Source organism: Lycium ferocissimum, chromosome 12, assembly GCF_029784015.1.
Source record: "Lycium ferocissimum isolate CSIRO_LF1 chromosome 12, AGI_CSIRO_Lferr_CH_V1, whole genome shotgun sequence".
Taxonomy (NCBI): Eukaryota; Viridiplantae; Streptophyta; class Magnoliopsida; order Solanales; family Solanaceae; genus Lycium; species Lycium ferocissimum.
In genome coordinates, this window is record NC_081353.1 from 45,504,133 (window position 1) to 45,516,066 (window position 11,934).

At 32.2% G+C, this 11,934-nt stretch overlaps 1 protein-coding gene across 1 annotated transcript; it reads right to left on the minus strand.

Moving 5' to 3' along the window:
• Nucleotides 1-1,013: 1,013 nt before the first annotated feature.
• LOC132040580 (uncharacterized) lies at nucleotides 1,014-2,698 on the minus strand. Its single transcript, XM_059431228.1, has one exon. The coding sequence runs from the start codon at nucleotides 2,353-2,355 to the stop codon at nucleotides 1,414-1,416; it is 942 nt and encodes a 313-aa protein (XP_059287211.1). The 5' UTR covers nucleotides 2,356-2,698; the 3' UTR covers nucleotides 1,014-1,413.
• Nucleotides 2,699-11,934: the final 9,236 nt, after the last annotated feature.

An 11,934-nucleotide genomic window follows, 5' to 3' on the forward strand; every position in this document is an offset into this window, starting at 1 on the left:
ATAAAAATTATTCATTTTTTCAGAATTTTTTTCACTTTTTTCATTTTTGGGCGTTTGGCCATAAATAGTCCGAATACAACTTGAAGTTGTATTCCGGAATACCAAAAACTCAAAAAATTTGTTTTTCAAAAAAATTTCACTTTTTTACAACTACATTTCACCAAAAACTACAATTTCAAAAACTATGGCCAAACACAGCTCTAACTCCAACTCCAACTTCAAAAATTCCAAAAAAAGTGAATTTGTTTTTGGTATTTATGGCCAAACGGCACCTAATTAATTTGATATTTTTTTTGTGTAGTTTAAATATTTTATTCTATTTTATGTCATCTTCGTCAAAGTCATAAATTTTATAGCATTTTTTTTTCAAATTAAATGTCAAGGAGTAGATGTTTGTCATTATAAATTTCACCAAATATATATCATCCATTGTATCCCTAACTTTCTCTGTGGCGCATTGTCTATTTGAGTTTTTTTTTGCACTTAGCATCGGAAGCTACAGGTCAACTTGATGCACCATATTGACGACAAACAAAAAAATTGTACTCCTATCGACTTTAACTTATGGGATGACCGCATACTTTAATATGATGGCGAAAATTTTGAAATCGAATTTCATCTCCACGCCTGCTTCAAAATACTCGGGAGTATCTTAGCTGATAATTGTCCTCCTTTCGTTTTTAGTCTGTTCCATAAAGATTGTTCCCTTTCTATATTTAGAAACAATTCAACTTTATGATATGATTTACAGCCACACAAATATCTAAAGCTGATTTTGGACCACACATTTTAAAAATCTTTCTTTATTTCTTAAACTTTGTGCCAAGTCAAAAGAGGACAATCTTTTTTTCTTGTTTCTTTCTTTAGTATCTTTAGTAGTTCCTGTACCCATCACGCTCTAAACCACACATAAGGTAGCGTATTAAAAGATAAGTAAATAAAAATGACCAAACACCCCGACATACAAAAACAACTTAAGAGAACGAATGCGACAATATATGTAATTCTACCCATTAAAAATATATCCTAAGATTGTATATTGGTTCAGTAAACAACCAGAGATGAGGAAAAGAAAAAAAAATGACAAAAAAGGTACTATACAGAATTACACATCTACGTACACTTCTAGCTATGTGAGCCCTCAGAAGTCAGAAGGATCAAAAACCAAAAGCTCACTTCTTCAGAGTTCACATTACAAAAACATAATTCAAACATTAAAAATTTAAACACTAGTATTTGAAGAAGCTTTAAGAAAATTCAGAACAAAAGTGGAATATTTGGCCAAAGAGCAATGACCTTGAACTAGAGTCGAAGTAGATTTGTCTCACACTAGAGCTTCTGCGCAATAATCCGATCAAAGGTGATCCCGTTACAGGAATAGCGTTAGAGACACCTGTTCATCACGATGTTAATTTACCTCTTCGAACTTCGACTTCTTGACAATTGATCTTTAATTCCACCCACAACCCAATTCTCCTTTGCTATATCAGATGAAAATTTGAACAAATCGCTCCCATATCTCATCACCACTAAATTTTTCTTATTCTTTTTAGTACTCTCCGATTCTGTCATTCTTGATTTTACATCCTTCTGTTCATCATCATCATCTTCTTCTTCTTCTTCTCCTTCTTCGTCGTGTTTTTGCTCCACCAAACCTTTTGCTGGAGCAGAACGACAACGCATAAGCAAAAGCGCGTTTGGTGGTGGTGGTGCACATGAAGTACCATCATCATGATCCTCAAAAACAGAGCACTCTGTTTCCTCTGTTTTTGTGTACTCTGTTTTCTGGTTTTCTTGTAAAACCATAAACCATTTCGAGAACACAGTTCTCGAAACAACTTCATTATCATTTTCTTCAACCTCTTCTTCATCTTCTTGATCATCATCCGAAGTAATAATATCCGTTTCAGCTGTATTAAACGAACCAAAACATCGAAAATCAAACCTTATATTCCTCAAACATGTCAGGAACTGCATCGCGTCCTTCTTGAACCCCATTGCTTCCATCCAAACAGGCTTCTTTTTCTTTTTGTGTTTCTTAACATGTAGTTTCTCTATCTCTTCCATTACTGATTGCCAATTCTTGATCTTGCATGATTTCGGTTTTGTCCTTACTTTGATTTGTCCAGCACAAGTGACTTTTGGTGATGTAGGCTCTGATATCTCTGTTCTCTTTGATTTGGCCCAATACATTGGACTAGCTTGTCCAGCAGGACCAATACCTCTTGTGTTAGATCTTCTTAGATGATGATGATGGTGAGTTGCTGGACTTGGCATGAGTGTTAAATGAGCTCTTGAAGGAAAACAGACTAATAGATCTGTTGAAGGAGCTTCTTTACACTTTCTACCTTTCATGCTGTTATATTTTCTTTCTTCGAATTTCAAAGGTGTAAAGGATAGTTAGGTCAGGCTTTCACGTTTCGTATTTGAACTGAAAATCAAAATTAGGCGAGCTTTTTGCTTATTGTTGAGCTTCTTCTTGAATGTTGTTTGAGCTACTTTAAATTCAGATCTTGAGAGTTGATGAATATTAAGGATGATAATGAATATGTTTGGTGTACTTGGTTTTTTGAAATTGTGTTTGGAAGAGTGAAGTTTTAAAGAAAAGTAAAGGGGAGAGGCAAAAGGCAGTGGACAGCTAGCTTTTTTTTAGTAGCTACTTTTTTGTTTATTGTTTCTATCTTTACCATCTGTTATGCTTTCCTTTTGTTTCTCAACCGGAGCTCGATATTTATATTGAAGTCCGATTAAATTGGTTATACGGGAAAGTACCATATTAGAAATAAAGCATTCCTTGATATAGGTGGCTTCAGGGGAGGATGGTGCTTTGTAATACTGGGTTCAGAGGAACCCAGTACTCTCGATGCGGTGCATAAATTTATGTTTAAAAAATATTAGAACTATAAATAGTAAATATGAACCCATAACTTTAAAAATATTATAAAATTCACTACTGAAATTCTTAATGATTAAACACATAAAGTTTAAATCATGAATCCGTCTGATTTCATTGAGAGTGCTCAAATCTGAAATGATGCATTTTTACTAACCTTCATTTTGCTTTGTTTTGAAATGGGGTCACAAAGGGTGATGTTCCCTACTTTTCTTTCTTAGCCTTTACTTTTTCTCAAACCCCTTGCCAAGCAAAGAATTCAAATATTAGATAGATCAATAAACAAAAAGCAAAAGGAGAATAATAATAATAATAATAATAAGAATAATAATAATAATAATAATAAAGGGATAAAGAAGGAAAATTTTGGATTCACGAGCTTTAGTTTCATGATCTAATCATAACCTAAAACTTAATTGTGAGACCTTGTCTGCCAAGTTAGGCCAGGTTCATGCCATATAATGCTTGTTTCCACAAAAATGTCCTTAACCAGACTACCAAACTCATTGCTTAAAATAGGTCTATCATCTATTTCTTGGAGGTATAGGATACTAGCTATATAATGCTAGAGGATTTTGATGAATGCATAACTTTAGAAAATTGATAAACTTTTTAGGTAGAGGTGAAAAAAATTAGCCCATGAAAACATGACTTGCTCAACCCGTCTAAATTTGGGCTGGTCATTGACCCATTTATTTATTAGCTCAGCCAGTTTCAGCCTATTAAGATTGGGCTGATATGTAGTCCGAATTGACCCATGAGAAAACCTATCAAATATTTTTAACAAGTTATTTTTTATTTAATATGTTATATATAGTCATAATAAAAAATAATAATTTAGGTACTAGAAATAATTTAAAAACAAATAAATAAATTAAAATTTAGTTAAAATCAAGCGTGTTATGTTATAACACGCTTTTTACCTCATTTTAGCCTAAATCATTTCAAGCCAAGTAATTTTTTTTTGGGGGGGGGGGGGGGGGGGGGGGGGGGTTATTAGCTCAAATCATTTTGACCCACCTAATTCAGCCTAATTCGCTCATTTAACACCCCTATCTACAGAGATCACTTGCAGGGGCGAGCTAAAGGGAGACAAGGGGTTTTAATTGAATTCTCTACACTGAGAAATTATACAACACAAAGCAACAAAAATGTTTTTTTATTTTTATTTTTTTATATATGAACTATTGAATCATCGTCAGAAGGAAAGATTCTATGAGCCTGTTTGGATGGGCTTATTTTAAGCAGCTTATAAGCTGGAAAAAAAAAAAGTTAGGGTAGGCCAACTTATTTTTTTTTGCTTATAAGCTGCTTTAGATAAGCTAAGTCAAACGGATCCAATTATTTTTTTGAGCTTATTTTAAGCACAAATGACTTTAAGCTAGTCAGCCAAACACTCAAAAAAGCTGAAAACAGGTTATAAGCAACTTATAAGCTAATCCAAATGGGCTCTATGTGGGAAAGGAGGTTTAAAAATGCTTTAAGTCATAAATTCAAATTTTAGATGTGACAATCTACTATATCTTTAAATTAAATTCCTTTTATATATTTGTGGTTTCGCAATTACTGATCACCTGAATTGGAGAAGGGAAAGTTGGACAATGGAAAATCAAGAGGATAATAGGAGGTATGAAGTGGAGAACATGCTATTATGAGAGCAAAATTATAATTGATGGTAGGCACTAGGTACATCTAACTTGAAGATTAAACTTCGCTTTAATTTTAGTTGAGTCCTTTGAAGATGGTAAAGACTCAATACTCACCTATACACTAAAAAAACATGAATTAGCTATGAAATTCGTCCTTAATCTATTGCTAGATAATTCGCACATAACTAGTAAATTTTTTTGATAATCCATAACTAAATAGGATTTGCAATCATGCGGGGAGGATTGTTCAATCAATAACTCTGTTGCCGCAACTAATTTCGGACTCTAACATACAAAATTAGCTATCAATTTAAATCAAAAATAGGGCATTAATTAAGTGATTATTGAGCTTAACTACCAAACTTATATTATTGTACTAGTTTAAGCGTACGCGCAAAGACCAAAGCGCATATTCATTTGATGACAAACATTACAGAAAAAAATATTGAACTTAGCTATGAACTTCGTTATTAATCCGTTGCAAAATTACTTGGATCTAAGATTTTTTTTGATAATTCGTTTCTAATTTGACGCTAAATCTGTAGAATTAGCGACGAATTTTACTGTTTAACTTTCGGTCCCTAATTCATGTTTATTTAGTAGTGAAATCAGTAATATAAAAGAATATTGAAAATTTTCTTTTATTATAATAAGCGTGAAAAAATAATAAAATTTATTTAGAATATATTTTATTTTCTACTATTTCATCCTTAGCTTGTTACTTCAAATTTGCATTTAATCAATTTGAACTAATATTGTAGCAACATGATGCAACGTCCATTTGAGTTGCGTTTGGAACCACATGTTCTTCGATGATAAGGACTCCTATTCCGAACCAAAGGTTTATGAAAAATGAGTAATTAATAATTATAGTTGATGAAAGAATAGTATTTAACCCCTTTGTCCCATATTACTTATCCACCTTTCCTTTTACACGTCCTTTAAGAAATCATAAATAAAAGTGTATTTTTATTACATTACTCTTATCTCTCTCCAATAAATTGCACTCTAATTAATATTGATTACTTTAAAAAAGAATTAATGCTAAGGTCAAAATAGAAAAATTTAAATTAATTCATTCTTGGTTTTGTAAATTGACAAGTAATTTGGGACGGATATATTTAGTAATGTTGACAACTAATATGGGAGAGAGGGAGTAATAATTATAAACATAGGAAAAATAATCTTAAATTAATAATTTCATTAATTTTATGAATTGGAATACCTAACAAATTTTCTGTGACATAATGTAATGATCCAAACAACCTGTATGAAATTGTAAATAAGTCAACTTTAAATTATCAATTATATATGAGACATTATAAACAAAACAACTACAACTTTTCAATTAGAAGTTGCTTATCAAGAATACAACATCGTTTATTATCGTATAACTTCAAGAACAGACTAAAATTTTCGAAAACTTACCTCAAATCACAAGGAAATTTATTTCTGCAATCATAAACACTACCAAGATTTCACGTTAAAGAATATGGAATAAAGAAACAAATATAAGACCTTTGCTAGATCAAACAAATTTGTCCTGCTCCCTTCATCTTATGAAAGCAATGAAATCTCATAAATTGTAAATTTACAGGGAAATCGTGATAATGAGCTCCCTGTTTTTAATTTTATTTTAAAAGTGAAACACTGTTAGAATCGCCAGCACGAAATAAACCTAATTCTAAACCTATCTTACGAAAAGACAATATAGTTAATAATAATTGGTATAAAGGAATTCCAATTGTAAAGTGAATCCTCAAACTAAATAAACAAAAGCCCTGTCCGATAAGAAAACTATTTTTTTTTCCATAATAAGAAAACTAATTTAAACTGGAAAATTTTGGTTTCTCCTAAAAAAACATTTGAGTACAATTTCAATTTTATCTAACTTAAGGTACACCCCAACTGAGGTGACTACGTAAAGATGTATTCTTCAGTTTTATGTTGGATTTTAAATTGAGCTCCACAATTTTTATTCTATAACAAAACCTACACTAATATCCTATAATATACAACAAATCAAAAGTATAGACGGACAAACTTAAATAAATAATTGTGAAGTAAAAAATTAAGGAAAGAATTTCTATAAGTAAAATGTTATTCGATTTGAAATTCATAAATTGAAGGAGTTCTTACTTAGTTCAAATAACTAAAAATTTTGATAGCGAAAATTTAATTAATTTCGAACCCCAAATATTAGGAAAACTATTAAATGACTATTTTTTCTAGTGTGAAATCTATTTCTAAACGGTAAAAAAGGTGAACGATATTTTTATATTTAATATAATATAGATAGATTCTAAAGATAATTAAATAATAATTTAAGGAAAATAGTAAAGAGAAAAAGTGCAAATATACTGTTCAACTTTGCAATTTAGAGCAGATATAACCCCGATTAAAAAAGTGGTGTATATATACCCTTACCGCTACAAAATGGTGCAAATATACCCCTGCTGTTACACAAATAGTGCAAATATACCCTTTTCGGTAACGGAATTTTAAAAAAACTCATTTAGCTTATTTTTTAATTTTAAAAAAATATCATGTGACTTTAAAAAAAAGTCTACCCATTTTTTATAGTAGACATATTTTTCTAATGTCACATGATAATTTTTTTCTGGTGGATTGGGTCTGGTTCGTTTAAAAAATGGGTAGACTTATTTTTTAAAGCCACGAAGATATTTTTTTAAATAAACCAGACCCGACCCACCAGAAATTTTTTTTTACCATGTGGCGTTAGAAAAATATGTCTACTCAAAAAAAATAAGTAGACTTTTTTTAAAAGCCACACGACATTTTTTTAAATTAAAAAATTAGCTAAATGATTTTTTTTTTTAAATCCAATTAGCGAAAAGGGTATATTTGCACTATTTGTGTAAGGCAGGGTTACATTTGCACCATTTTGTAATGGTAAGGGTATATATGCACCACTTTTTTTATGGGGGGCATATCTGCTCTAAATCGCAAAGTTGAGGGTATATTTGCACCTTTGTCCATAACAATTTTGTCTATTGTAAAGTATTTTAATGAACGGCAAAAAGTTCAATCAACATTCGAAGGCTCTTCGTGTTTTTAATATAATACGAGCATATCTATGCTAGTACGGGCATAATCGAAAGACTGAGCTAATTAAAAATATCTGTGTTAATAGGATGAAATTGAATACCTCAATTTATCTACAATATTCTTTAATCTTTCGGACTGGCGTCAGGCCTTGTCGGATTTCACATTCATCGCACAAGGAATAATTAAAATCCCTACAATAAAAAACCTTCTAGTTATAACTATTAATTTGCATCAAGAGTAAAACTAAAAAAACTTAATTAGTAAAAACGCTTCAATATAATGTAACCAACAAAAAAATTAATTAAAAATAATATTCAATGATGTAACTCAAAATCAACACATGCATTTGTGATTAAAGATACTAACAAAAGAAATAAAGAAATCACAAAAAAGAAAGATCACAATAAAAGCTAGAAAAAGGCTTGAATCACAATTGGAATGAACAGTATAAAAAACGGGCATGTTAGATTTATAGGGTTTGCTATATGAAAAAGAGTGGTTTGATCATTAAAAGGTATTACTTAAATAGAAGTTTAATGGTGATCAAATTACAAAATAGTTTCCTTTTCTAACGTGTTCTATTATAATTAAATTTTGGTACATATGTTAAAATCTTAATAGAATTTGAAGTTTTAATAAAAATATATATAAGGTAAAAATTTTGTGAATTTTAAAGTCCAAAATATTAGGAATTAATACATATTATTAATAGAAGAGACTTAATAAGAAAATTTTATTTGATCTCAAAGTCCTAATAATTACTATAAAGATAATTAAGTAAAATATGAAGAAAATAGTAAATGCCGATTTTGTCTATTGCAGAGTCCCTTAATGAAGGGCAAAAAGTTTAGTCAACATTTTTAAAGTCTTTCGTGCTTTTAATATAGTATAGATTATTTATATATAACGGGTACCTTTTGCAGTTATCCAAGAAGGGTCATCAGAGCCTCTCAATTTTGAGTTTAAAACTTGGGCCAAACAAACAAAAGGTATCCTAAAGTTGGGTTAAATATTGTAATGCAGGACATAAAGTTTCCTCAGTGGATTGTGGTCACTTAGCTTGTATTTAAATAGGGAGTACATGTAGGGTTGGCAGAAGATGGATTTGGACAGAGGCGTTGAGTTACAAGCGTTTGTCTAGTCTTGAGCAGAAAGAAAATCCCAAAAGATTCCTTCTATATAAGGGTGTCAAATTGGCAAAGTGGATTGGATTTTGGTTGGTCAAAATGAATTGAGTTAATAAATGAGAAACTTACATAAATGACTACATTTTGAGGGTTAAAAATTTGGCGTAGCTACACTTTAGCTAATTACATTTCGTAGCTTCAGTAGATTGTATTCACGCTCTACAATAGATTGTATTCAAAATTCGGATTGTATTCAAAATTCGACTGAGTCATATTTCACTGTATTCAAGTTCAGATTTCGCTGTATTCAGGTCCGATTTCGCTGTATTCAGGTCAGATATATTCAACTAAGTTATATTCAAGTCAAATGTATTCAACTCAACTGTATTCATTTTTAGCTACTCTTTCACTGTATTCATAAACGGGCTCATTGTATTCATGAATGCAACGAGTAAAACATTGAATACAAAAAAACATAGATACACCAAAAATTAACAAATACACCCTAAAAAAAATGAATACAATCTAAAAATTTAACAAAAAAAAAGCTCAAAAAAGTAAATACAATTGCTGTATTCGTGAATATAACAAAACCAACCACTAGTTAAAACGTATCTGCCGATGATTTCCGGCTAGATGAAATTCACAACAACAACAACCCTTATGCTAACAAAATACACCCTAAAAAAATGAAGAATACAATCTAAAAATCAGCTACGAGATTTTTTCAAGAGGCAACGCCGGAAAACGATCGAATCTGGGGAGGAGACGCCGGAAAACGGTGGATATGGAGGAGGAGACTACGGAAAACGACCGGATCTGAAGGAAAATACAGTGTATTTTATTTCTTTTTCAGATATGACCGGAAACTATTACATTTTTTTTTGCTGCTAGAACTGTAACGAATTCCACCTCCATGGATGTTCACAGGAACTTTAATGACTGGCCATATTGTAGATTTCACTGTAATGCAAAAAAAATGCCAAGAGCTTAAAACGAAATTATAAAGATTTTGGCGGAGTTGTTGGGTTTGACCAGAGGATAACAAAGGCGGCAACGGAGCTCCGGCGGCGGTTTTGTGGTGGTCGGGGCGGCAGAGAGAGAAGAAGCATCTCAAAGCTACCCTAAAAATTTTCAGTCAAGATATAAAATAATAAAAATAGAGTATTCTACTTTAAATAGCTATTAGTTATATTTAACATATTACTCTTTGCTATAGGATGTAATTAATCTAAACTATAACTACTAAATATAAATATGTATTAGAGTTAGTTATGCCATGTAGTTATCCCTAAATAAATAGACCGGTCACTCGGGCTAAAATGAGCCAAAAGCGGGTCATAACCCAAACCCGTTTAGTTCTTACTAAATTTCAATTTCTTTATATGTTCTTTTATATATTTTTAAGTGCCTAATAAAATTATTAATGTTCTTTATTCAGAGATGATATAGTTTGATTGACGAAACAAGCAGTGGAGTTAACCATAGGCTGGAGGTCTGGAGACAAAGACCTACAGTTTAAAGGGTTCAGGTTGAGTAGGACTAAGACACAATACTTGAAATGAAAGTTCAATGACGTAATTCATGTGGCGGATGTGGAAGTAAGAATTGATACACAAGCTTTTTTTTTTTTTTTTTTTTTTTTTTTTTTTTGCTTTAACACACACTGGACCCTTTGTATATGTTGTGCAGAACATGTAAAATTTGTGATTTAGATAATCTAGTTTCCAGCTTTGTTATGTAATGTAGGGTTGGACTCTGTTTCCTCCTACGTTTTGCATCCCTTTTTGGCGTTACAAAAGGTTGCGTCACAAGAAAGAAAAGGTTTTTTTTTTTTTTTTTTTTTTTAAAAAAAGAATGATACACAAGTCATCCCCAAGATAGGAAGTTTCAAGTACTTGGGTCAATAATCCAAGGAAATGGAAATGAGGTGACTGACAATAATGGTACACATCATATTGGAGCCATTGGATGAAATAGGGGCCCGCATCAGGTGTTTTGTGTGATAAGAATGTACCACCAAGCCATAAAGGTACGTTTTATAGAGTGTTGGTCAGACCATCTATGTTGTATGGGATGGAGTACTATTGGCCGGTCAAATTCGCACGTCCAGAAGATGAAAGTAGCGGGCAGGGGAGACATAATCACAGGGAGAGAAAGGCGCAGATCTTTTCATCCTTCACCAACAAGCAGAGCCGACACCGAGCTACTTCTTACCTTCTTCATTCAAACGGGAATGACTCCACTCTCAGTCCCAATGAGGATGTTGAAATAAATATGTGACATACTAGAAAAGATAGGATTATGAATGATAACATCCGAGACAAGGTGGGAGTGACCTCCGTGGTGGACAAGATAAGGGAGACAAAACTGAGATAGTTCAGACATGTGAAGAGGAGATGCACAGATGTCCTAGTGAGGAGGTGTGAGAGGTTGGATATGGTGGGTATGATGAGAGTTAGAGGTAGGCCGAAAAAATATTGGGGAGAGGTTATTAGACAGGACATGGCACATCCTGCAACTTACTAAGGACATGACCCTAGATATGAAGATATGGATATCGATGTCACGACCTATTTTGCCTAAGCCATGCGGACACTTACCTTCCCACCTCGGTAAGCAAACCCTCAACACAACAATGAATAAATACATAAAAGAATGGAATTAAGCAACGGAATAGAATAAATACATAAGTCTCACGATATATATAGAAGTAGTAGCATAGTGCGGAATGATAATAACACCCCCAGGGTCTAGTCTGAATAACACAAGAGCATCTAAAAGGTAAATAATACAAATCTGGAATACTAATACATAAAGTATTTATAACTCTTAATAGAATAGGACATAAACATAGAAACATTTTCAAGGCAGCGGATGGCCATACTCACCCTGGAAACTCGAAGAGAAAGCTGAAGCGACTATCAGCCACGCGTCACGGAAGTGGATCCAACCTGATACTCTGCATTCATAAAAGAATGCGCAGGGTGCGATCAATACAATCAACAAAAGATCGGTAGGCTTCATCGGCTAATTAAGCATAGCTAACACAACTCAAATAATAAAGCAGACAAACCAACAAATATAAGTCAATGTAATCAAATTCAAGTATTCGTCATCACCTATGTAAAGCATCTAATCCTAAATGTGTCAAGTCTGAATATATCCAATCCAATCCAACATGACAAGTACAACA

Bases quoted from the DNA above. Each gene is read 5' to 3' on its own strand.
- LOC132040580 (XM_059431228.1), bottom strand. From the start codon at position 2,355: ATGAAAGGTAGAAAGTGTAAAGAAGCTCCTTCAACAGATCTATTAGTC.